General features: G+C 37.3%; 1 protein-coding gene across 4 annotated transcripts in view; it reads right to left on the reverse strand.

Annotated features, from left to right (window-relative positions):
• The window catches only part of LOC108701857 (sperm-associated antigen 16 protein), a 474,505-nt gene that overhangs the window by 195,090 nt on the left and 253,604 nt on the right, over positions 1 to 25,811 (reverse strand). For all 4 annotated transcript variants that reach the window (XM_041576877.1, XM_041576879.1, XM_041576876.1 and 1 more), the window contains one exon: positions 7,342 to 7,527. In XM_041576877.1, the coding sequence (XP_041432811.1) occupies positions 7,342 to 7,527 (186 nt within the window). The remainder of the gene's footprint in view (positions 1 to 7,341; positions 7,528 to 25,811) is intronic.

A 25,811-nucleotide genomic window follows, 5' to 3' on the forward strand; every position in this document is an offset into this window, starting at 1 on the left:
CTAGTGTCAGTATCTCTTTAATGTGGCCCACTTATCCCACTGTGCCACATTTAGAAGCCCACATCAGCATGCATAGAAACTGTACTTTTCTCCTAGAGATTTCATAATTTGTTATTGTATACACCTATGACAGTGATCCCCAACCAGTAGCTCGTGAGCAACATGTTGCTCTCCAACACCATGGATGTTGCTTCCAGTGGCCTCAAAGCAGGAGCTTATTTTTGAATTCCAGGCTTGGAGGCAAGTTTTGGTTGCATACAAACCAGGTGTACTGCCAAACAGAGCCTCACTGTAGGTTGACAATCCACATAGGGGCTACTAAATGGCCAATCACAGCCCTTATTCGTCACTCCAGGAACATTTTTCATGCTAGTGTTGCTTCCCAACTCCTTTTACTTCTGAATGTTGCTCACAGGTTCTAAAGGTTGGGGATCCCTGCCCTATAAGATAGTAAAGAGAAAGGCTATAATATTGTGAACCATCTGGGCCAGAGCAATCCCAGAGTGGTAGCTTGGACTGAGTCTGTTCCTGGGAAAATCTCTGCAGCATCAGCACGATGTATTACTAATTTCAATATAGCTGACCTAGCTCAATGATGACCTTTTCTGGATGCGAGTTGCTGCATGTGTACTTGACAAAATTGAGACACATGCCTGACATGTGGTGTAGTCCTAAAATGGGGTGTAGTCCTAAAATGGGGTGTAGTCCTAAAATGAAGTTAGTACAAAAATGATGTGTAGGTTTCAGGGGCATGTTAATGAGCCAAAGAAAATTGATCAGTGGCAATATATTGCATAGGTATCAAGAGGCATCTGTAGGGGCATTTGATTTGCACCCAGTGAATCATTAAGAAAAAAATGACCTCTTAGAGAACAGTACAGGCTTTGTCTGCCCAGACATAAAAGCAGCAGAGACCAATATTTAAAAACTGGAACCTATTTTAAATGTATTCATGTTTTTGCATCCAAACACACTCCTGCTCTTCTTCGGACGGTGGAGAAACCTAAAGCTTCCACCACCCTGAACCTGGCGGTACCTCCAGGCTTCCTACAGCAACTTGCATCTGTAGGGGCATTCGATTTGCACCCAGTGAATCAGAAGCAAATGCTATTTTGAATGCATGTTTTGAAGTGATGCCACCCCCATTCTGAATATAATAGACACAACTTGCACATGATTTGCATAACATCTGTTTTGCCACATTGAACTGAGGGCAGCAGGCACAAATTCGATAGGGGGAGAATTATATCGAAAAATGCTGCATTATGGGTTATAAAAAGTTGATTTTGATCTAATATTGCACATTGCACTTCCATTTGGAAGTTCCAATTTAATAGACTAGTCTAACAGTATTGAATAATACCTAAAAGTGAAAGCGTTGCCTCTGATTCAAACCAATGCCTTGGTTCAACAAAGGGGAAGAAACCATTTGCAAAGATCATGCAGTCATGATTTACCCATGCAATGAAAGAATGGAACAATGAATGGAATCAATAACCGTGTCTGGGCACACTGAGCAAGGGAGCCATAACAATGATTTTACTGATGTCATCAAACAGCAGTAGAGAACTTACAACTTGGCCAGTTGAAAAAACAGCTTTCAGTGAACCAGTGGGATTTCTGTCAATCTTGTTCAATCACTTCTAATTATACCTAGCAGTGGTGGCATTGCAATGAAATAAGTATACAAAATGGAGGCTATTCATAAATCAAAAGAATCATTTCTGCATATTATTGCAGGACTCATGAATGACCCCTCAGTGGCAGGCTGGCAGCAATCTCCACATCAAGCCTTAGAGGCCTATTTACTTATATTAAGATTTCTTTTTTTTTTTTCTCTAAAACTCTAAATATTTGAGATTTATTTTAAGTATAAAAACTACGAAAAACTCTAATGCAAGATTTCGCCAAGTAAAGGCAGCCGTGGTCCTATAAAAGTCAATGGGAGCTGCATTGAGCTTATTGGCCCTATTTTTGTAGCTATTCAGACTTTTAGAGATTCTCGTATTTTTTTATATTCTAGTAATTGTCTGAAAATGTCACATTTTTAGAGGTTTTAGAGATAATTTTTAGCTTGTTTTTGGCTTGTTCAGTATTTTTTTTTCATTTGTGCTTTTTCTATTCAGATATTTATATAAATGACATTGCAATCATGGTTTTAGAGAAAATGAGTTAATATGTGGTTTCCAAAACCTCTAAAACCACTAAAATGGTTAGTGTTGATAAATGGACTTCATAGTGTGCTGTGTGCATTGGAGGCAGCATCCAGACACTTACATTACTTACATTAATCAGGGACAGTAGATATTCTGCATTAATGGAAGCACCCTTGTGGTGAGTAGTGATGTGCCAATCTGACCAGTTTTGCTTCACCGAGAATTGGTGCAACGGTAGCAATCCGGAAAATGCATTGAAGTCTATGAGTGACAATTTTTTTTTTTGTCGACTAGCGATACATTTTTTCACCCATTGGAGTCTATGGTTGTCATTTTTGCAGTGAAACTGGATGAAAACTTTTTCTCATCACTAGTGATGAGCAAATGATAGAAGAGTCCATATAGGATTTAAAAATCAAACATTAAACAAAAAACATTAAAAACAGCTCTAAAATGTTTTGTGGCAAACACTATGGGGCAAAGTCACTAAATGACGAAGCGCCTAACGCTAGCGCATTCACGTAGCACGTAGCGTAGCACTAACGGACGCTGGCGTAAATTCGCTAGTGTTATTTCGCACCCTTACACCTGGCGAATTTGCGCAACGGACGTAACTACGCAAATTCACTAACGCGCAAATTATTCTGAACGCTACCTTTTACGCCAGACTTCCTTCGCCACCTCAGACCAGGCGAAGCGCAATAGAGTAGATAGGGATTGCTTCAAAAAAAGTTAAACATTTTTCTAAGTCCCAAAAAACACTGGCGTTTTTTCATTTTTTATGGGTGATAGGCTGAAAAAGATTGAAAATTTTTTTGGGGCTCCCCTGCTTCCCTCCTACATTTCCTAACTCATGGCACCTTAACAATACAGTGGGCCCATGTGTAGGGCAAAATAAAAATTTTATTTGCTGTTTTGAAGGTTTCCCAGGCATTTGTAGTGCTGCTACATATACCTCCATTGTAACTTCAATTTGGCGTAGTATGCAAATTAACCATCGCTCGCGTAACTTTGCTTTGCTTGGCGAATTAACGCTAGCGCAACTTCGCAACCTTACGCTTCCCCTGAACGCAACTTTGGATTTTAGTGAATTTGCGTAGCCCTGGCGAAAATACGCCTGGCGAAGTGCGGCAAAGCGGACGCTGGCGCAATAACAAATCTTAGTGAATGTCCCACTAACTGCTTCCCCAGAAGCCAATAGCCCCCCTCATATAACAACCTTTATACCAACACTTGTAATGTAATGATTCATTTTTAATTAGACACTTCTATGCAAAAAGTTCCCAAAGTACATATACAGTTAGTTTCTTTTTTACTGGTTTTCTTTTTACTTATTAAAACAGGAAAATGGAACACATCCTCTGCTTTAGAACCTCCGTCAACATCAAGCAAAACCCACAAGAAGAAGGTGCTTTTAGCAAACTAGAACACCCATGGTTTACAAGTAACGGCCATGTGAGTCAGAGCACTTAAAGCTACTGTAGACAGGTAAAGGTAAGCAAATTTGTTTTCCTTTTCTGACACTTGAATAACATAAGAAAACCTTGCTAAGCAATAACCTTTGAAATGCCTGAATCAGAACTTCACAATCTGGCAAAGAAAAGCTTCTCAAAGAAATCCATTACGGAATGGAAAACTGTAACTCTTATTCGGTGAGCAAGGAATCTCATTTGTGAATTGATTACTAAATGCAGAGGGATAACTACAGTATACAAGTGACAGTGATAGGATTTCACTTTCCCTCTGCCCTTTCCCATTCAAAGCCAATTTAGATATGGACAGAATATACTGCCATGATATGAGTGCCAGTAATCATCTTTAGAGGTTTTATGTGCTTAATATTTATTCTTGGCCTTAAAAAGATGAACGTTCTCCAAGCCCAAGTAGGAACAAAATATATAATTAATATGCAAAAAGAAATATTACTGCTATATCGATTATATACCAATGTGGCAATACCACTGTGTATTTTAAAGTGTCAGTAAACCACCTTGTTTAACACTTACATGAGTGCAATGAATGTAGCTTGTGCAGAACATACTTTTTGCATACTACAATTATTTAGTTTTTTTTTATTTCTTGAGATAAACAGGGAATCTGAAGACTCTCCATATTTAGTCTTTGCAAGACTAGTGCACAAATAAAAAGTCCATGATGCAGAAGGATTGTCTGTAGAGTGGTAACCTCATTAGCTACCTAGGACCAAACATGGAGTTGTTTCTGTTACCCTGTTTTCCATGTTTATCTCAGGAAATGACAAAATCCATACATTTTTCCTGATTAAAACAATAGGCAAAGAAGTGCAATAAATAGGGATTGTGCTGACCAGACTTTTTGTCTCTTGCTTTAATCACACAAATCTATGGTTTTTGCTATTTCTAAAAAGGGGAAACAGGGAACCTAAAACAACTCCATGTTTGGTCCTTGCAAGGTACATAATTGGATTACTAGTGAACAGATAAACCAAAGTGTTGTTGAACAAGAAGGAACAGTTACTGCACCTTTAAGTTACTATTGGTGTGTTAAAAGTTTAGTCTAAACTCTCCACCCTGGGGACCAAATGATCAGAACATCCCGATTTGTCCCAGAATGTAAGTGGCCTAATTGGGTAAAAATCTGCTTGACTGATGACTTTGCCAAATGAGTGGATCTTTCGGGGGGTTATTTACTAAAATCCAAATTGATCTCGTAATTAAAATAAAAAAAGCTTGATTAAATTCCCATGCCCGATTTTGCCTTATTATTAATAAAATAACTAGAATAAATCGGATTGGGAAAAAACTGAATCGTATGATTTTTTTCTGTCATTTCCCCCCCCGAATCGTTAAATTTTTTGGGGGGTTTTGGATTATCAGACTAAACCCAGTGCATAAGATGATAACTTCCAATTGCCGATGGCGGATTATCAGATTCAAGATTTTTGCAGCATTGGAGAATAATAAATCTTGAAAAAGTGAGTTTTTTTCCACGAAAAATGTTAGTTTTTGCCTCAAAAAGCCCGACCAGATAAATTTGTGGTTTAGTAATAACCCCTAGGTGTATACCAGATTATGTAAGTGGCCGAAATTTAAATACAGATGTAAAAACATTCAACAATAAGAATCCTGGTAGCAGCAAACTTTTATTCACTTGGCTTTTATTTAAAATCACATGAGGGGATGCTTTCAGCTCCAGCTGCAGGAACAAGGAACATGGAGTCTGATTTACACAGATCTGCTACAGTTCTCATTAGAAGATTTTCTTGTATTGATTGCGTCGCTATCTTTGGAGAGCTGGGGAAAGGTTTTGAGGGATGTTCCTTCAAGAATACAACAGTGTAGAGAGGTCACATGCACACTCAGGCCCTTCAATTGATTTCCGCTGGTGCACAAGGCCTAAGGGAGACGGCACTCCCAACAATCCAATATGAAGATAAAACAGGCTGGCACGCAGAGCGAATTAAACCGGGGTCCTACCTCTGGTGTGTTAATTGCGTCACACAACGTTTCGGAGGGCGTTCCCCCTTCGTCACCTGGGGGAACACCCTCCGAAACGTTGTGTGACGCAATAAACACACCAGGGATAGGACACCGGTTTAATTCGCTCTGTGTGCCAGCCTGTTTTACCTTCAAGAATACAACTCTTAAGTTTGTGGGCTGCATCTCCCAGCATGCTTATACCTTTATCATATGCGGATGTATTCAGGGAAATTTGAAAAAAGCATGCATAAACAAACCTGTTTTGACCCTCCTTAAGTGCTTGCTAAATTCTTAATTTTCTTATTTGGAGGGGGAAAATGTATTCAAACTATGTAATATATTAATGGTATGGGTTATAATACAATTAAGCTGTTGGAAATTTTTGAAGGATAGTGTTAATAACCAGTATCTTCTAGTTATTCTGACCCTGTTCTCTGCTACTTGAACCAGCACTGTAAATTGCTGTTAATATATATATATACATATATATATATATATATATATATATATATATATATATATATATATATATATATATATATATATATGTGTGTGTGTGTGTGTGTGTGTGTGTGTGTTTTACTCTCCATAGATCTGAAAATATTAGAGCTTTTGTTTTTGGTTGTCAGCTTCTGAGAGACTTTTAACATCATTTTTTTAATGTCTTAACTTTGTATCATTTTACTACTCATCCTTTGTTTGGACATTTTACCCTCAGATGGGTATCGCCTGAAAAAAATTGCAGAAGTAAATGGCTAAATAACTTCTAGACTGCAGTGCATACTGTATTTATGTTTCCAATGGAAATTCTTCGTTAATCTTGCTGGGCCGCTTTAAACCCATACCACAATATGTATTGGTCTAAAGTGGGCACGAATGGCATATTTGCTCTGAGGCAGCAGAGCGTTATCATACTATGAAATGAGCTGCTTGATGAAATACAACACTCTTTTCAGCTGCTGAGGACAGAGATTACACTCGCTAAGGCAGTTATTTAGTGGCTATTTCTTATTTACTGTTTATCGCAGCCTGTTGGAAGAGAGACAGTTGCCGGTATATCTGTGATATGCTGCCGTATACCTGGGGTATTTTAAAGTTTTATTATGGTTTTTTTCCCCTCAACAATCTCATATTTGATGGATGACACAAACTACCTTTGAATGTCTTACTGGGCAAAGAAAAACAGAGAAAATAGGTCATTATGGATTTTACTCATGTTAACCTTTGCTGTCAGACAGTCTCCACAGATTAACTGAAGGTGACTGTGGATGGAGTGGTATCACCACTGGAAGATGAAAGGTATATTTGAGATCTTATAACTGGCAAACAACTAACAATTATTGTAACAGGGAATAGCCACCCCAGTAACAGTAACACATACTGCAAAAAAGTGCAGCTGAAATCATTTTCTCACAGTAAGGATTGCAAGTATGAAGGAAGCAATGGCATAAAAATTGAAGGGAGAAATTCCTTAAGGCAGACGTGAGTTTTGTTTTCGACACATAAAACAAATCCTTAGTTAATTAATTCTAAAATGTTCTGCTAGAGAAAGCCAAAATAATCAGATTTGAGAATGAGACGCCAAAAAGAAAGACTCTGTGGTACTCATTAAAAGAAACATGTTCAATTCCCTCAATGACTGAACGTTTCTATGCTTATCCAGTCCACAGGTTGCAGATCTGGGAAATATATTATTTAATCCATTCTTGTAACTGAAAATGACTGACCTGTTGAGATCCCATATCTTGCTGTTGCCGTCCAAAGAACAAGAGGCCAGAAAATCGCCGCAACTGTGCCAAGAGCATCCCCATACTGCCTGTGCGTGACCTTCCAATGTTAATATGCATTCTGACTTCGAAAAGTCCCAGAGCCGAACAGTCTTATCACCGGACACAGTTGCTAGCTTGGTGCCTCTGTGATAAAAACAGACATTTTAACTGGATTAGCGCTAAAAGAGAAAATAGTCAAATATAATCATGCAAAACATTCTGTCTGAATATTTCAAAGGGAATAAATATAGTGGGATATAAGACTGTGAGATACTCGCCAAGAGAACACGTAGCATTACCACTGCTAGAATAAGATCTACTAAAGAAAAATGGGGCAGAGAACATTAGGGAAAAATGTTTAGGTCCTTTCCAATTCATTGTCCAATTTCTTATTCAAATCAGTGCATGGTTGCTAGGGTAATTTGGACCCTTGCAACCAGATTGCTGAAATTTCAAAATAGAGAGCTGCTGAATAACTCAAAAACCACAAATAATAAAAAATAAAAACCAACTGCAAATTGTCTCAGAATATCACTCTCTACATCTTATTAAAAGTTAATTTATAGGTGAACAACCTAATTAAACATTGGTAGTATCCATTCAGGCTATCTATATGTTCTTCAACATTATCATTCACTTACATGGCATTTTATTTAAATATCTATACTGCTGAAGACAAAGGATCACTCTGTATTCTGCTCTGCGGAAACTGTTATAAGCAGCATCTTTGCTATTTTAGTGCAAAGTATGTTCCCTATAACGTTACTTCACATTATTTGAAGAATGAATTTCATAGGTAGACATAACGTGCTGTGTCATCAAAGATAAATATCCCTTACGTAAAAACGTATTCATTTATAAGAACAAATGAAATTACCCTAGAGTCGCTCAAGTTTTCATTAAAAAACATCTTTTTTTTCATTTCAATTGCCTTTGATTACAACACCTTGATATGCTCAGACATCTGATTAAGCCATATACTGTCAAGATGCAGAGAATAGAGATACAGGTATGGGACCTTTTATCCAGAATGCTCAGGACCAGGGGGTTTCCATATAACAGATCTTTCCATAATTTGGATCTTCGTACCTTAAGTCTACTAGAAAATCATGGAACCATAAAATAAACCCAATAGACTGATTTTGCTTCCAATAAGGAATAACTATATCTTAGTTTGGATCAAGTACAAGGTACTGTTTTATAATTACAGAGAAAAAGGAATTAATTTAAAAAAAAATTGTCTTATTTGAATAAAATAAAGTCTATGGGAGACAACCTTTCTGTAATTCGGAACTTTCTGGATAACGGGTTTCCAGATCACGGATCCCTGTACCATTAACAGAAATGTTACTTCGGCTATAGTGTCTGTAAGTAAAATTTATTTTGACAGTAACAATATATTAGGTTTGACTGAGTTCTCGGTTCAGTATCTCTTGGGCAATATGAAGTCACTAAAGGATCATGCAGTTTCAAGACAGAAGCAACTACAACCGGGTAATTGTTTTTAGAGAGCACAGAGAATGGATTCAAGTTCAGGGAAGCACAATCATCTCTAAATTGACGTCCCTTGAACCAATTAAGCAATTTCAAGCTCAGTAAACATTGCTGAGGTCAATGGAATGGGCAATTTTATTGAGTTTGTACTTAATGGCTGCACCTTTGCTTATTTGTTAAATACCTGTGAAGAAAAAGTCACAATAACAACCTTCTTCATCTCCTCTATTCAAAAAGGTCAGGATAGATGAATATAAGAGATGCGTAAACTGTTGTCAAAGCAACATATTGGATTAGTTATTTTGGGTTAGAACTAGTTTGTACTTCAGCTGCTTCATGTCTGCAACTTCTGCCTTACAAGACTGAAGGCAAGATAAGGACAATGTAGAGGAACAGTGATAATTGAGAAGAATGTGTGAACAACAGTTATGCAAAGCATTCTGTTTGAATAATCATATTATTCCAGTTAGTCGTAGACATAACATGCTACAGCTATATCTTAAATATAGGGCATATTACATGCAAGAGAAGCTGCATAGAAATAAATCTGGAGAGCTCACCACGTTGTCTTTGGTGTAACTCAGATATTGGCACATTACTTCACACTTTGTGGGAGTGCCCGCACTACAAAAATACCGGGCAGAAATAGTCTTTGTTTTAAATGAATTCCTACCAAATCTCCCTAGACGCCAAGATTTGTATCTTGACACTTGGGCTCCCAAAAGGTAACTGTGCCACAACAGCTCTATTCCTAATAAAGGCCTTAGTTCTGGCAAGGAGGATCGTGAACATCCAGAGAGGCCCCAGCACAAAACAACAATATTCTGTAAAAGGGGAGTTAAAAAAACATGCCCTGATCTGGTCATTATGGACTGTTAGGTATCCCCACTTACTAGCATCAGATAACAATTGAGTAACCTGATAGGACCCCTCCACTGTACAATTCTAAAGGAGAACCAGATTGTAATAAAATGTATATACTGAATATAATTGAATTGTACTATTACTTGATGCAACCTGCTGTAAAGCTGCAATTGTTACCAGGAACATGTGATTCCCATTTAATCAGCAATGCACAGAATCTGTTGTCTATGCCGTTCACTGGTTGATGTAACATGGCCATCTGTATGTTGTTATTATTTATATTTTTCTCTCAATAAACTTTACCTAAACAAAATACAATCCTATTATTCAATGGAATGTGCATTTATATTCTAGCATCAGCCTAGTACCGAAGATATTTTAAGGGAATTTTATGCTAACAGGCTTTAATACAGTGATGAATATCAAAATATTAAGTTGAGTTTTGTTTGGTCAAATGCAATTAGGATAAATGGAGATTCACCTTGCAATTACAGTCAAACGGACACTGGCGTAAATTCGCTAGTGTTACTTCGCACCCTTACGCCTGGCGAATTTGCGCAATGGACGTAACTACGCAAAATTCACTGATGCGCAAATTTTTCTGAACGCTACCTTTTACGCCAGACTTCCTTGGCTACCTCAGACCAGGCAAAGTGCAATAGAGTAGATAGGGATTGCTTCAAAAAAAGTTAAAAATGTTTCTAAGTCCCAAAAAACGCTGGTGTTTTTTCTTTTTTTATGGGTAATAGGCTGAAAAAGATCGAAAATGTTTTTGGGGCTACCCTCCTTCCCCCCTACATTTCCTAACTCATGGCACCTTAACTATACAGTGGGCACATGTGTAGGGCAAAATAAAAATTTTATTTGCTGTTTTGAAGGTTTCCCAGGCTTGTGTAGTGCTGCTACATATACCTCCATTGTAACTTCAATTTGGCGCCGTATGCAAATTAAGCATCGCTAGCGTAACTTCGCTTTGCTTGGCGAATTAACGCTAGTGCAACTTCGCAGCCTTACGCTTCCCCTGAGCGCAACTTCGGATTTTAGTGAATTTGCGTAGCGCTGGCAAAAATACGCCTGGCGAAGTGCGGCAAAGCGGACGCTGGTGCAACTACGAATCTTAGTGAATTTGCCCCATAGTGCCTTCAGGGCCTAGCTTGTCTATACCCACTCCTTTTCACTATATTATTTCATTGGGGCCCCAGCGTATGCTGTCATTTATTGTGGAATCTTCTGCTGTTGTATAACAGGACTGTGATGCCATTACCTATGTCAGTGTAGGATGTACTGGAGAAGGGTTTTCTAATGATTTTTAATGTATTATTTTTTATAGATTCTATTCTGGTCATATATTGTGCATTGGATATGTATGTCTCACAGATATTTGTGCTTGCAATGCCATTATCTACTGCTCTCCAGTCTAGCAACTCTTCAGTCCCCTGCTGCTAAACTTTTTTTGGTTTTTCATTTCCAGCCATAATAATGTACCTCCAGATGACATCTGCATCTCTCATTTTGCACACAAGGAATGACCAACCAACCAACTTAAAGGGCATGTAAAGTCTAAAATAGAATATGGCTAGAAATGCTGAATTTTGTATACTAAATATAAACATGAACTTACTGCACCACAAGCCTAATCATACAAATAATTTATGCTTTCAAAGTTGGCTACAGGGGGTCACCATCTTGTAACTTTGTTACACATCTTTGCAAGACTAAGACTGTGCACTTGCTCAGTGTGGTCTGGGCTGCTTAGGGATCGTCATAAACAAAGCTGCTTGAGTTCTGCATGGCTGGGAAGTAAGGCGGGGGCTCCCCCTGCTGTTCATAAGTATGATTGTTTCCCTGCTCAGCAGTTAGGGACTGTCTCACAATTCCTATCCACAGCAGTAAATGAAGGGAGAATTTCACTGCATACAGTCAGGTTTCTTATAAAAACGGTACACATTTTTTAATTAAAGTATATTGGATATAGTTTTCTTTTTCATTAAAGAAAGTAAAAATGGGATTTTTTTTTTTTTGCCTTTACATCCCCTTTAAAGAAATAACGGCTCGCATATTGACCCATTAACCTGTGACATACAGGGCTAAATTAATGGTATACCATGTTGCCCATGGCCTTTGATAGAAACTGCTAGCTTTGTGATGGTGCCCCTCTGACTTGCCACTGTTCTAGCCTCAGGCTGCCCCTAAATGGCTGGAAGCTGCTGCAGCAGAGAAGACAATTGCTGGCTAAGTGAGGCATAGTGAGAATTTACATTGTCCTACAGAGCAGTGATTGATTAGGATACAAATGGAATGTGTTAATGTACAATATAAATTAAATACCATGTTGCATTCAGAATATATAATTGCCATACTTTAAAGCTCCAGTTAAACGTGATCTATCGTACAGTGCCAAAATCAGTTTAAATAGGCAAGCATTTATGTAGCTCTCATATAAGAAAAACCGCCAGTGTTGCAATGAGAAAAAATTAGGATACTGCATCTGTTTAGCAGGACAGGCAGAGTGATTCTTATTGTTTGCATTGTCTGCACATAAAACTAAAGCCATCTGGCTAGGAGGAGCAGAGGAAATACTTGCCTGCTGAGCTGGTTACACACAGGAGCTAAAGTACCTTGATCACCCTAGGAGAGCAGAGCCGGGCTAGGGAGGTGCACAAATCTGAGATGTGCTAGGTGCTTTTATCTATATTTCCTCCAAGGGCCCGATATAATGCTCTTTCTGCCCTATCTTAAAACAAACTTTATGAAGAAATTCCCTATGAAAATTTATAGATTTGCTCACATATTGCAACATGTTTCTTTATTGTATTTCTGCATTGGTAGCCTACTAGCTCCTACTAATTTAGTCTGGAGGGACAGAGCTAGTTTATAGATGATATTGGGCCACTCCCAGACCAGAAACAGCTTCTGAAAAAAATATAGCTGTTGTGCTTAATATAATTGTGGCCAATGTGTCAAAATATAATGCAACCCCGCTTGCACTTCATCTTATATTGTGTGAAGTGCAATGCCCCGCAATGTATCTGTGATTACACAATATCTGGACCATGCGAATATTAATTCATATGATGCACAGTATATGTGTAAAGCCAACGCATATATTAACTGTATATTGTGAGTGGGTCCCTAAGCTCAGTAAGTGACAGCAGCACAGAACATGTGCAGTGAATCAGTAGAAAAGAAGATGGGGAGCTACTGGGGCATCTTTGAAGACACAGATCTTTACTACTAAAGGGTTGTGGTTGTCTTGGGCTGGTACAGAAACCCCAAAACTTAGTGCACAACTTTTCTATAGTAATGGGTGAATCTGTCCCGTTTAGATTTGCCGAAGAATTCATGGATCACCAGAGAAATTCACAAAACGGTGAATAATTTGCGAAACGCCAATGGGGGTCAAAATCATTTTGACACGTGTCAATTTTGGCGTGCGACAATTTCTATATGCGCGCCTATTTTGTCCAAATGCATTAAAGTCAATGGGCGTCCGAATAATTTTAACAAGTGCCAATTTTTATGTCCATGACTATTCTGACGCATAGCCAATTTTTTTTGATGCATCGGATCTTTCGCTGGCGAATTTTCTCCGCAGTTTCGGGGATTTATTTGCCGGCGGTGAAACGTGGAAATGTGCCACTAATTCACCCCTGGCAAATTTATTCGCCCATCACTACATTTCTACCCTACTTCTTTAGTTAAACTTTAGTTCTCCTTTACGCAATATGGATGTTCATACTAGGAGGAATTAAAAGTAATTGGCTGCCACAGAGTGAGGGTTAAGTACCAGAATTAACACTATTAACAATGAGCCCATATTTGATAAAGAAAGGGATAGGAAATCTCCTCTAAGCAAGTTCAACATTTGGTCTTGGTTTGTTTTAACATGTGTAAAGATGTGTTCCCTTGAGTAATTATCTCATCTATGGTGTTTGTGCAGGACATTAAAATAAGGGTTGCAGGGCTGCCTGATGGTAACTTCTGCTGCCCTTTAGCACCCTATTCAATAACCAGCCCAGCAATCATAAGGTTATACCATAGCTGCAAGCACACGCTTGAATCATCCAGCCAGCATCCATATTCATGATGGCGTCAATCACGAGTGAGGAAGCGCCAAATTAATAGAAAATTTTGCAACAACAGAAGCAAATAAACAATCTTCATATGCCATCTGTGGGTAATTAGTTAGCAGCAAGCCATCTCTTCTTTGGAGTTTGTAATATGGATCTTTTTTTCCCCTTAATTTATGTAAATTTCCTCAATTTTTAGGCAAAACAAATTATGCAAACTGTTGCTTTATAATGAAAAGTAAACTTTGTTTACAGTTCAGTGGATAAAATTCTTTTATTGTGAAACAGTTGGATGCTCCCATAGGAAAGTGAATTTTCTATTTTTTTTTTATTGTCTTTGGAATCCTTGAAATGCTCAGTGAAAGAAAGCTGGTGCTCTGATCTCCTAAACCTCAGTTTGGTATTCTGCATAGCTCTCAGTCCCATTAGCACTTCTGATAACCTTTTGTGAGCGGGTTTATATATGCCCATTAAGTAATGCAGACTGAAGTGCTAACACATTAGCATTATCCCAGCAGACTTCTTATGGCCACCACTCTTATATAGAAAGAATGGGTAGACTTTATCATAAATAGATATATAAAATCTTAACTACACTTTCTGCTACAATAAATACATCTCTGTGCACTGTTATAGCCTATTAGTATAAGAAACTGTATTGCTTTGACATCATTGCAGTTGTAGGCCTCCATACTGTGAATAATGGCACCATATGGGGCTGTCTATATGTATCATTGTTGAAGATGGCAGTCACACGTAGATGTGGCACAGATGGCTCTTTCCATTACTATAAACATCTAATTTTATATGCTGTTACTTTGTCCTATTCAATCATGTACACGGAGCTGTAAAATAGTGAAGTGATAGAAAGAAGTTTCTGTATACACCTATATCTGCTATATTCACTTCCCAACACAGCATTCCATTGTTTGGATTATAAGTATGAGAAAAACAATTAGAAGTTTACTTGCTCAGCGCCCAATTTCTTCCATTTAATTAACAATCACAGAAATGTAGGGAAAGATGTGAACTTTGCCAGTTAATAAGGAATATATACTGTATGAATGCTTGCTAACATTTAGGGGGTTATTTACTAAACTCAATTTTTTTCTGGTTGAAGTTTTTGGGGCAAAAACTCAAATTTTTACAGGATTTTTTTTTTTTAATTTTTATAGATCTATTATACCCAAAAGCTGCAAAAAGTCTGAATCCGAAAATCCGCCATCTCAAACATGTCATGTATAAAGGTGGCCATAGACATGCAGATTTACCTTCACATCGGACGAACGATCATTTTGTGCAATCTCCTGACCGGCCACTAACCATTCAGATCAAATAAAGTAGTTAAAGAACAAATCAGATGATGTTCTGCCCCTAACAGCAATCGTACAATTTGTCGTCTGACAAAACTGGTGACAGTGAGTCGCCCACTGATATCGTCAATACATGCAGAGATATTATCGGTAGCCGACAGAAATTTTCTAACCTGTCCAATTGTCTGAACGACTGATCGACATGGCACGAAAAATGTTGGGACACTCCACACACGGCCCGAAAATCGTACGAAACGGAGATTCGTGCGAATCGGATATTTGCGTCTATGGCTAGCTTAAGTCAATGGAAAATGCCCCTTTTGCAATTTGAAGATATTGTGATCTGCGCTGGGTTTTGTCCAATAATTGGAAATATTCAGGCAGATAACCCAAAAAAATTGAGCATTTAGAGGCGTCAAATCCAAGTGGTACAATTCAGGTTTTCACTGTTTTATCGGGTTTTTTTCCTGACCCAGCTTTTTTTTTTTGTTCTTTTATTAATAAATAAAATCGTGGATGGGAATTTGGTTGAGCTTGGTTTAATAAAAATATGAGATAAATTTGAGTTTTAGTAAATAACCCCCTTAAAGGAGAAGGAAAGGTTAAAACTAAGTGAGCCTTATCAGAAAGGTCCATCTAAATATACCAGTAAACCCCCAAAGTAGTGCTGCTCTGAGTCCCCTGTCAAAAGAAACACAGCATTTCTTTCCTTCTATTGTGTACACATGGGCTTCTGTATAAGACTTCCTGCCTTCAGCTTAAACCTCATTGCCCTGGGCAAGAGCATGCTCAGTTTGCTCCTCTTTCCCCTCCCCCTCCCTTCTCTACTGTAATCTGAGCCCAGAGCAGGGAGAGACTCAGGCAGGAAGTGATGTCACACCATGTTAATACTGCAGCTCCTATTCTAAACAAACAGAGAGTTTCTAGAGCTTTTTACTCAGGTATGGTAAAACATTCTACAGAATAAATATAGCATTCTAGCTTGCACTATTGCAGATAATCTATTGGCAATAAAATGCCTCTGTAGCTTTCCTTCTTCTTTAATGTTTGAGCTCACTCAGTGCTATCAGGGTTTGGATGTTTGGTATTAATTTATGACTTTCTTGTACCTTTTGTAAGTACACTGACACCCGACACATATGTTTAGGCAGAATGTAGTCACAAAAGCAAAGTTGCTTTCTACAGGAATTACTTTGATTTGAATTACACATTTATATTGCTACATAAGGCCCTTGAATTTATTGGCAGGGGCTCTTCTAATCTACTTCTTGTTCTAAATACATTAAAAGACATTATTCTGATTTGGATTTATAAAACAGCACAGTATGTATGGCTAATATACTGTATATATTGTATTCAATCTAACACATATAATTGTTTTATAACTGAAAGTAGATTCTGTCTTGCACTTAAATGCCATTTTCTCTTTGTCCCTCAAAACCCACCTCCTAGTTGGGTATTTTCATTGTGGATTAAAGCAGCCAAACACAACAAAGACCATGCAACAGAGAAACAGGAAACATCATTAAAAGGGTCATATACCTTCATTTTCATCTAGATTTTGCTATACAACTTATAAGCAGCATATTATAACAAATGAAAGGAAAACAATACCCCCTAAAAATGTAGGTCTCTATAAAAATACACTGCATAAAACAGCTCATATGTAAAAGCCTGCTTCATCTAAATAAACTACTTTCATAATAATCTACGTTTTAGTAGTATGTGCCACTGAGGAATCCAAAATAGAAAATTGCCATTTTAAAAAATAAGGGTTTTGCTTCCACAATTCTTCCTTTTACAGTTAGAGCTGCAGTATTTCTGGTCAGGTGATCTCTGAGGGAGCACAGAGAATAACAATGAATGGTAGCTCAAGTGAAGATTTTGTAAGATTTAATATACTCTTAACATGATGTAAACTATCTGTTGCTTAAATATTCATTTTGGGGGTAATGTTTTTCTTTAATAAGGGCTAAAGCATGATGGTAACTGTAGTCTAGCAACCTTAGAGATGAATTTCTGAAGCTACACTCCACAATAAAAGTTTTTTCAGATCCTCCAGGGAAAACTGCCCAACAGAGAGAATTCTGCATGCTCTGTTTCCTCCTTACTCTCCTCTTGCTTTGTATGGTCATCAACGAAGGTATTAAATACATTTTATCTAGCTCTGGACATCTAAACAGCACTGTATCTCAATTCTAAGGTCTGTTTCAGTATAATACTGTCAACCAGAGATTGCACAATTCTCCCATGACATTAAAAAACACACAGATGGCTGACATGTATGTAGGGATGATTAAATATCTACTTTGGGGAGTTAAAGGGCACAAAAGGGTCAGTTTCAAGGAAGGTGTATGTCGGCTTTAGGTTTGCTTATAGCCTGCACTGAGAAAGAACATAAAAGTACATTTACAGGGTCAGTAATATAGGGCAATTCCAAGGGGATCAACTCATCCTCCATATAAACTAAAGTATGTTGCAGACCAAGGTTCCCTCATTGGTATTATACATTTGAACAAAAACACTCTGATTAAACTTTTTTGGTTGTCTGAAGCATTCTTTCTAATATCTCTTAACCAACCACCCAATGAAATCCTGTGATTATTATACTTTCTGTTTTGATTTTCTACCACATTCAGTCCCTGCCACAATAGCCATTACCCATCTCCCACTACAATTAGTCTCTCCCCAACTCACAGATAGCTTGTTGGCCACCCTTACATTTTTCAGTCAACATAAGGACTTACTGTACTTCCATTACTTTTACATATTTTTATCTATAAATTCATGCAGTCATTATACAATGTCCCTTATATACAAACAAAGGATTTGAAGGAAATTATTCTTAGAGGTAATGACTTACTTATATCTACATGTATAACTTCCAGTATCTACAGCTGGTTGGGGATCATCAAACTCTGGCATAGTTTTCCCTGCCTTCTGTGTGTTTTTGGAATGCATGTGCATGCCATTGCTGTATAAACCTTACATTGTTTACAATGTTTTTGTATCCTATACCTTTTTTGTTTTCTCTATGCACAATGCCATTTTCTCCCTATTTGCTGGGGTGTGGAAACCAAATACATCCTTGGAGATACTAATTTAAGTCATTTTGTATTTGCATTATTAATTACCCTAAATTCCTTGTATATACAGTAATGCAGCAACCAAGTAGGCAGCACCTAGACTCTATTATATAATTGCTTTAAAAGTTCCCCTTCCTTTCCTTTGATAAATATCTGAGCAAGAACATATAGCTTGCTTCAATAAGCAGAAAGCTGCAAGAATTTACTTGCATTATACATTTTTAAGCACATACCACCAATTTCTTCATAGGGCACAGGAAATTTGAAAATACATCATAAAAAAATACACATTATGCACAAAGTATTTTATCATTTCTCATTTCAATAGAAGAAAATCTTCATAAATTGCTTCCTTTCAAAGACCATTTATCAACAGATAAAAACTTACTGGCACTAGTAGGAGTGAGAATGCAAATACTCCCAAGAGCCCTGACTGTAACACTGACCCAGGGAGGCCATAGTTGGGGCTCAGTGTTTATCTTATTCTACAACCCTAGCAAGTCACTATCTGCTTGTACTGCAGGCGCCTAAGCTAAGGCCATAAACTATTTTTATCAGACATACAGTATCTTGTAATGTACTACACATAGCTCAATTGTAACCTTTAGCCTTTGAAAATACAAAACAAATCTATTTGCTTGGCTTTCAGTTACGGATGGAATGAGGTTCCAAGGTATCACAAGGCCATCTAAGCATACTGTACAAGGTTCATTAGTCAAATTATCTTTTCTCATTCAGCTTCCTGGTCTATAGATTGTTGTCTTCCCCTGAAGGAGAACTCTGTCCAGTCACATTGTGGATACCTGATTTCCTGCATTGTAGTTACTGGGGAGGGGTGAGAACAGAAGCCCTGTGGGTCAATCTAAACCTGTAGATACATATATAAACCACTGCCAAACTCTATTCATTTCATAGCACATGATGTTTATTTTCTTCATTTAATAAAGACATATTTTATAATGTTTCTTGTTTACAAACCTTGAAATAGTAAGGTTGTGTAGAATTCCACATTCTAAGTGGTTTTGAGCTATTCACAGAACATTGTCTTTGTTCATGGTGTTTTACAAATGCCTGATTTTAGCTTAGACAAATAAACATTCAGGTTTAAAGACATTCTATCCCATCCAAAGCTACTCCATCTTAAAGGAGAATATGTTACCTAGCTTTGCACATCAAAATTACCTTTAGCTTCTCTTAACCTCTCTTTAATGAAACATAATATATATATATATATATATATTACAGTATATTGTCCAATAAAAGGGTACAGGGTTCCAAATAATATGCAGTCAGAATCCGCCTATTGTATATAGAGAGCAGGGTGGGTACAAGGCAGCAGCAGAGCTGAATAGAGCTTTACCAATGAGCCACAGAACACTGGCCACTTCTTCTGTTAAAGGGAATTTGGCCAAGTTTCAGTGAGGGGTAGAGGAACATTTTTTTTCTAAATTCAATATATGATTTAAAGAGATTTATTTTTTCTTTTTGTATAAACGAGAAATGCTGTCTATTCTATTCTAGTCTATTATCACAATACAACTAAACTACCTTCTCTAACAGCTCCAGCTTATCTCCCCACATATCTTTTCCAATACAATACTGTCTTTCCCAAACAATTTTAACTGTTCCAAATGGTTCATTATGCATAACTAATACAATGAAATCAAGACAATATTTTGTCTATGTATTCATTAAATGCGCAGCTCTACACATATTTATGTTGGAATAACACTGTAGCCCATCAGCTACAAAGCTGTCACTGGCACTGCTGATCTGGGGGAATGCAAAGACTCGCCTTACAAACTATTTCTATTTTCCCTCAAGACAGGGAAGCCCTTAGTAAATGCAAAATCTCCCTGGACCAGCATATCCCTTGTGCAAATGGATAACTGTAACCTGGCATATCCTACTTATACAAAATTATCTAATCCTCTTTTGAAGGCATTATGTGAATCTATGTGAGTAAACAAAAGCAGATGGTAGAGATTTGTACCGTGTTTCAGGAACAGAAAAAAGGAGTTTTCTGTGATAACATGATGCTGTTTATTGGCTAACTGGGTAATGTAAAACAATGCAAATATTATTGCAATGTTTACATATTATTAACAATGCTACATTTTCTGAAACGGACAACACTCACATCTTAATGCAAAAGGTTGTATTGAAGAGTAAAAAATGTATAGAAGCCTGCACACTCATTTAGGAACAAAAAATACAAGTTTATTAAGGCTAGATTGCTGGCCGAAACTTTACTTTCCCAGTATCAAACTTAAAAATATTTTTTTGAGTGTGCAGATGTCTTTTCAATATATATATATATATATATATATATATATATATATATATATATATATATATATATATATATATATATATATATATATATATCCTTGAAAAAGGCCCCTGTATGGGCCGAAACGTTAGAAATGCATTGTGAATAAAGCACATCTATTTCTTCACGATAAACAAGGAGTGCGGGTCTATTTGCTATGTTGTATTATAAGATTTGACCTACGCACCCATTTGTATATTCTAAATCCGGAAAGAGTGCGTTCACTGTTTGGACAGTCCTATGCTCAATTTTATCTGATTCATTAAGAATTCAATTGCTTCATTATACATTTTACAAAGGGACAAGGGAAAGTTGTGCTCACCACTATTTTTTAAAACCATTAGGCGGGGGTGCAATGAGGCTGTGACCACAAAATACATATAGTCAAATACAAGAGTCCTCTGCACTCAACCCATTATCAATATATACACAACTTTCCCTTGTTTGTTATAGTTATACAGGAGCAGTGACCAGCTCCATGTTGTAGCTCCCACCCTTCCCAGCTATAGTCAGGTGATCCCACTGGTGTCTAATAAAAGGGCAGCCAAGTATGGAGGTTTACTTTGAAAGCAGCAAGTAAGTTGCAGGTAAAACCTAGTCCCTTTGTAAAATGTATATATATACAGTATATATATATATATATATATATGTATATATATATATAAGAAGGAAAGTACATAGAAACAAATGAAGCATAGATAACATAACATGGTTGTACTGACCCCATCACCTACGCACCAACCAATGTGGCTGGTACTGGATATGCAGGATCATTTTTGTTTTCAGCAAATTGGTGCCCTTTTCTACTTTCTATAAAATGTCTGAACGGTTTCCCAAACATAAGATCCTTTAAAGGGACACAACAGTTACATAATTTGATAAACCCATTCAATTAATGAGAGGAGACAATATCTGATGTTCTATACAGGAAAATAGTATCTGTACCCTGGCTCTGCTTTATATGAGCTCACATGTCCCACACGACTTTTTTTGCCACAGGTGTTGCTCAGGGAACTCTGCAATATAACCTGTAAGAGATTTGGAAGCTATTTGTATAAAATGTAAGTGTTATTTGGAAGAATATTTTGCAGCCTCTCTTACTTATGGAGTGATGTTGCTGTTACATCATACATTTCCACAGAAACTCTTAGTGTTGATTGGATGTAACCATAAACTAAAATACATAAAAAATTTGATACTCTGCAAAGTGGTTTAAACTGGTTTGTTTCATGTGCAACTATAAGCTATAACCTTCAGACTTCATATATGTATTAGTGACTTGTCTTGTCTCTAGGAATCTCTAGGAAATCCATATTATGCAACACTGACACTCTCCTTACTGTACATCTGAAGGTGCATTTACACAGCAGAATGTGCAAAGTCGCATGTGGTTTTTTTTTTTGTGTTTGTGTTTTGCAATTTGTGGCGCACAGATTCCCATAGTAGTGATGGATTCACTTTCGGCATGTAACTGTCAATAATAAATAATAATCAATAATGCCATTAGTACACAATTCCAGTGCATAACTATACCATTTGGCAAAAGTCAGTTGTAGCTATTGGTGCAAGCTGCTAAGGGAAGCCTGAAATGATTGTGCATAAATGTGTGCAGTTGCATGGAACTTATCAAGGAGAAGACTCACATTGCTAATGAGCATGTATAAACTCAAGTAATTTGTGAAGAGCATGCCCTCCTTTTTTTTATCCAGTTGAGCACAAACAGTGCTTAGGATCAGAGGTCAGAACAACCAAATGATCCATATCTTTCCCACCATGAATTTGTTCGCTTTTCATTTCATATTTCCATGTCAGAAGATTACTTTGATGTAACCCTACTCAGTCTTCCATCAGTCAAGTCAAACAAGGCCCTTTTTCAAGCCATGTGAACAAAGGGTGCAAAGCCACAGCAGCGTTTCGAAATTCGAAAAGAAGTCCGCACACTCATTAAAGCTGGTACTAGATATGCAGGATTATTTTTGTTATCAGCGAATTGGTGCCTAGATATGTCCAAATCCATGTCAGAAGATTACTTTGATGTAACCCTACTCCGTCTTCCATCAGAAAATATAACATCCTGAATAGATAACAGCAAAATCTGGACTGAATGCATTTTATATATATATATATATATATATATATATATATATATATATATATATATATATATATATATAGATATATATAGATAGATAGATATATATATATATATAGATCAGTTAGCCATCCCTTGAGATCTCCGACTGTGAAGTTGCTTTACAGAGCATGGCAAAGTCAGTTTAACGACTGATTCTAGAGTTGTGCAAGACTTCATGCCTGATGTGTATTCATGGCCATTTGAACAAATAATCACTGTGCTTTACATTGCTTGTGTCTATATTATAACAGTGAGCCGGAGGCTGTGTCTCTATGTGTAAATTACCGTCTCTACTGTATGCAAGTAATAGTCAGTGACCCTCCCCTCTCTCACAACATGCTCTGTTCCCAGAAGTATGGAAAAAATTTCATCAATCGTTTAATTATAGCATACCTGATAAAGTGATTTAAATAGGGAATAGAAGAATGTTTTTATTAGCGTTCCAATATTATTTGCATTGCAGAGCTACTGTTTATGCCTTCATACCTTATCAGTTTATATACATGCCTATTCCATACAGCCACTATTTATTGTTGAATGTAAACTCTGTTGAATGGAGCCTTCTTTATTTTCTTTGTTGATCAATATTTGTTAGTACATGCATGGGACCTGCTATCCAGAATGCACAGGACCTGGGGTTTCCCAGATAAGGGATCTTTCTGTAATTTGGATCTTCATACAGAGACACATGTCGCATGTCAAACATTAATATGTATGAAATAAAAACTTATTATAGCATTTACTGGATAGCACCCTCACAAAGAAGTATTTTTTTAATTGATTCAGATATGAGTCTGGAGGAGCTACGGGTGGGGGGTGCTTTAATCAAAAGCCACTAAACTTAAATTTTTTTCTATTTGTAGTTATCTTTTCTTTTTGTATACGTTGTGTAATAAGTAGTGTCCTTTTTTGGGTAATACAATGACGCAAAGGTGTTGCAGGCAACATCAAAGAGCAAGGACACAGAGAAGTGGAACAGCTCTGTACTGACACACTCAGGCTGATTTCCATTCATGTTGGTCATGACCATTTGTCATGAACGATTGTGTAACACTTTTATTGTCATATTTTATAATAAGCTCTATATTAACTTTTTATGTGTGTACTGCTAAGCTTTTATTTCCATTGCATTAAAAGATTGTTACATTATACTGCATATATGCTCCTTGAATTGTCCTTGTAATGACTCATAATTAACATATCACTGCTGCCCGAGAAAGGCAACTTAGTTTCCATGTTCCAAGCTTATGTGCTGCTTTCTCACTATTCTGGGTTTGCCCCTGCTCTTTGCATTATTAAAAATGTAAGATCGCTTTCTTACCTTCACGTTTATGGTATATAAAATACTGCATTCTGGTGTGGATTCAAGCAATGTTTTAGTTAGTTGTATTTTCTGTTCTTATCTAAACAACATTCACTCAAGCATTTGTTTGGAAAGTGCAAGCAGCTTATTTTGTGCTAGTTATAAAGGAAAAGCCAATTAAAACTAAAAGATAAATTAGTGTCCATATGAAACCGAGTTCACTTTGCCCAGGGCGTTTGTCTAGTCTTAGAAAAATATCCATATGACTGCCCCACACAGCAAATGAATAGTAGTTTGATCCATTTCTGAGAATAATATATTTGAGGTCTTTTTATTGAGCTGACTTTAACTATGTGTGGTTGGTTTGTGAAAGGATATGTATAGAGCTCTGAAAATCCTTGTATAAACCAAAACATGTTATATGGGCTGTCATATCTAAAGGGCATATTTATTATGCTGTGTAAAATGAAATTTTCCGGAAAAAACGGTGTAAAAAGCTGTGTAAAATATTGCATGGTGTGTTATTTTACACCATGTGAACGCCAGATTTGCTGCAGTTATCTTACATTGCTTCTGGCGGAAGTCACTTAGAAAAAACGTTTTTGTTTTTTCCACAGTGAAGACTGGCAATATATGGTGTATTATCCAGCAGTTTTTTAACTGTATTAAATAATAGCTTGTACACCCTGAAAGCTCATGAGGACACGTGGGACCCTTAAGCAATATAACATTCAACTATTTCTTCTCTCAAAGGCTGATCCCATGACATCTAATCATCGTCCTTGGTTTAGCATAATTGTGCTTCTAAGGGCTGGAACTAGAGGTAGGCAGAAGAGGCACCTGCCTAGGGCACAACCATAAGGGGTTGCATCTCCTGCCTACCCCTAGTCCGTGTTCGCTGCCCTCTTGACCTCTCCCCTCCCTCGTCCCCTCTGCTTCACTCCTCCCCTCCCTTCTTTCCCTTGCCCTCCCTCATTGCCACTCTGTTTCTGCGCATTCGCACCATCTTGGACAGTCACGAACGCGCATGTTCAGGCCCATTGTACATGCCCATTTTATATAAAACATTGGATCAAGATGCGCCCAGAAAATCTAGAAATTATAGGTACTGTATAATATCCTTTTTGTTCCTTAAGTATTGTAAAGTACTGACGTTGGCCAGTTATACTCATTTCACTTGTGCACAATACACCATGTACCTTTACCCCAAAGTAAAATAAGGTTTGCACGAAAAACTCCAGCAGCGTATAAGTCTTTTGTATGATTTAATGAGAAATAATAAGTGCCAATAAGAAGGGGTAGGGGGTGGAACAGACTTTTGGAAGGAGTTTCAGGGCACATCTCAAAAGCTGCTGGTGGCAGCCTTATTTTATCATGTTATACAATATGCTGCTGCCAATTGCACTCAGAATGAAATGACTTTAGTAGAATGCCCAGCAGCTGTGACTTAGTTCAGTATCTTAAATTTTACATAAAGTGACTATTTTCTTTAAATAATAGCTGGGAAAACAGAAAAGCTGGGAAACAAGATAGTTTCATAAAAAGTACTTAAAAGGGTAAGTACACAAAAACTTTACGATCACAATACGTGACTCACTTCAACCCTCCCTTAATATGCATAAAATATTCCATGCTTGTTTTTCTATTCCAATGCTGAGACTGTATTTGGCAAGACATTTCACAGAATCTGCCCCTCTAAGAATCATCTGTAAAACAAAGCCGAGCCATCCATCTTTAGATAAACCCAGCACTGCATTACACCGCCATATGGACATATAGGGAAATGCAGTGTGTGGTTGGGGACAGGGTTTGTGGACCTTGGTTGGAAGACG

The sequence above is a fragment of the Xenopus laevis genome, chromosome 9_10L, assembly GCF_017654675.1.
Source record: "Xenopus laevis strain J_2021 chromosome 9_10L, Xenopus_laevis_v10.1, whole genome shotgun sequence".
NCBI classification, from domain to species: domain Eukaryota; kingdom Metazoa; phylum Chordata; class Amphibia; order Anura; family Pipidae; genus Xenopus; species Xenopus laevis.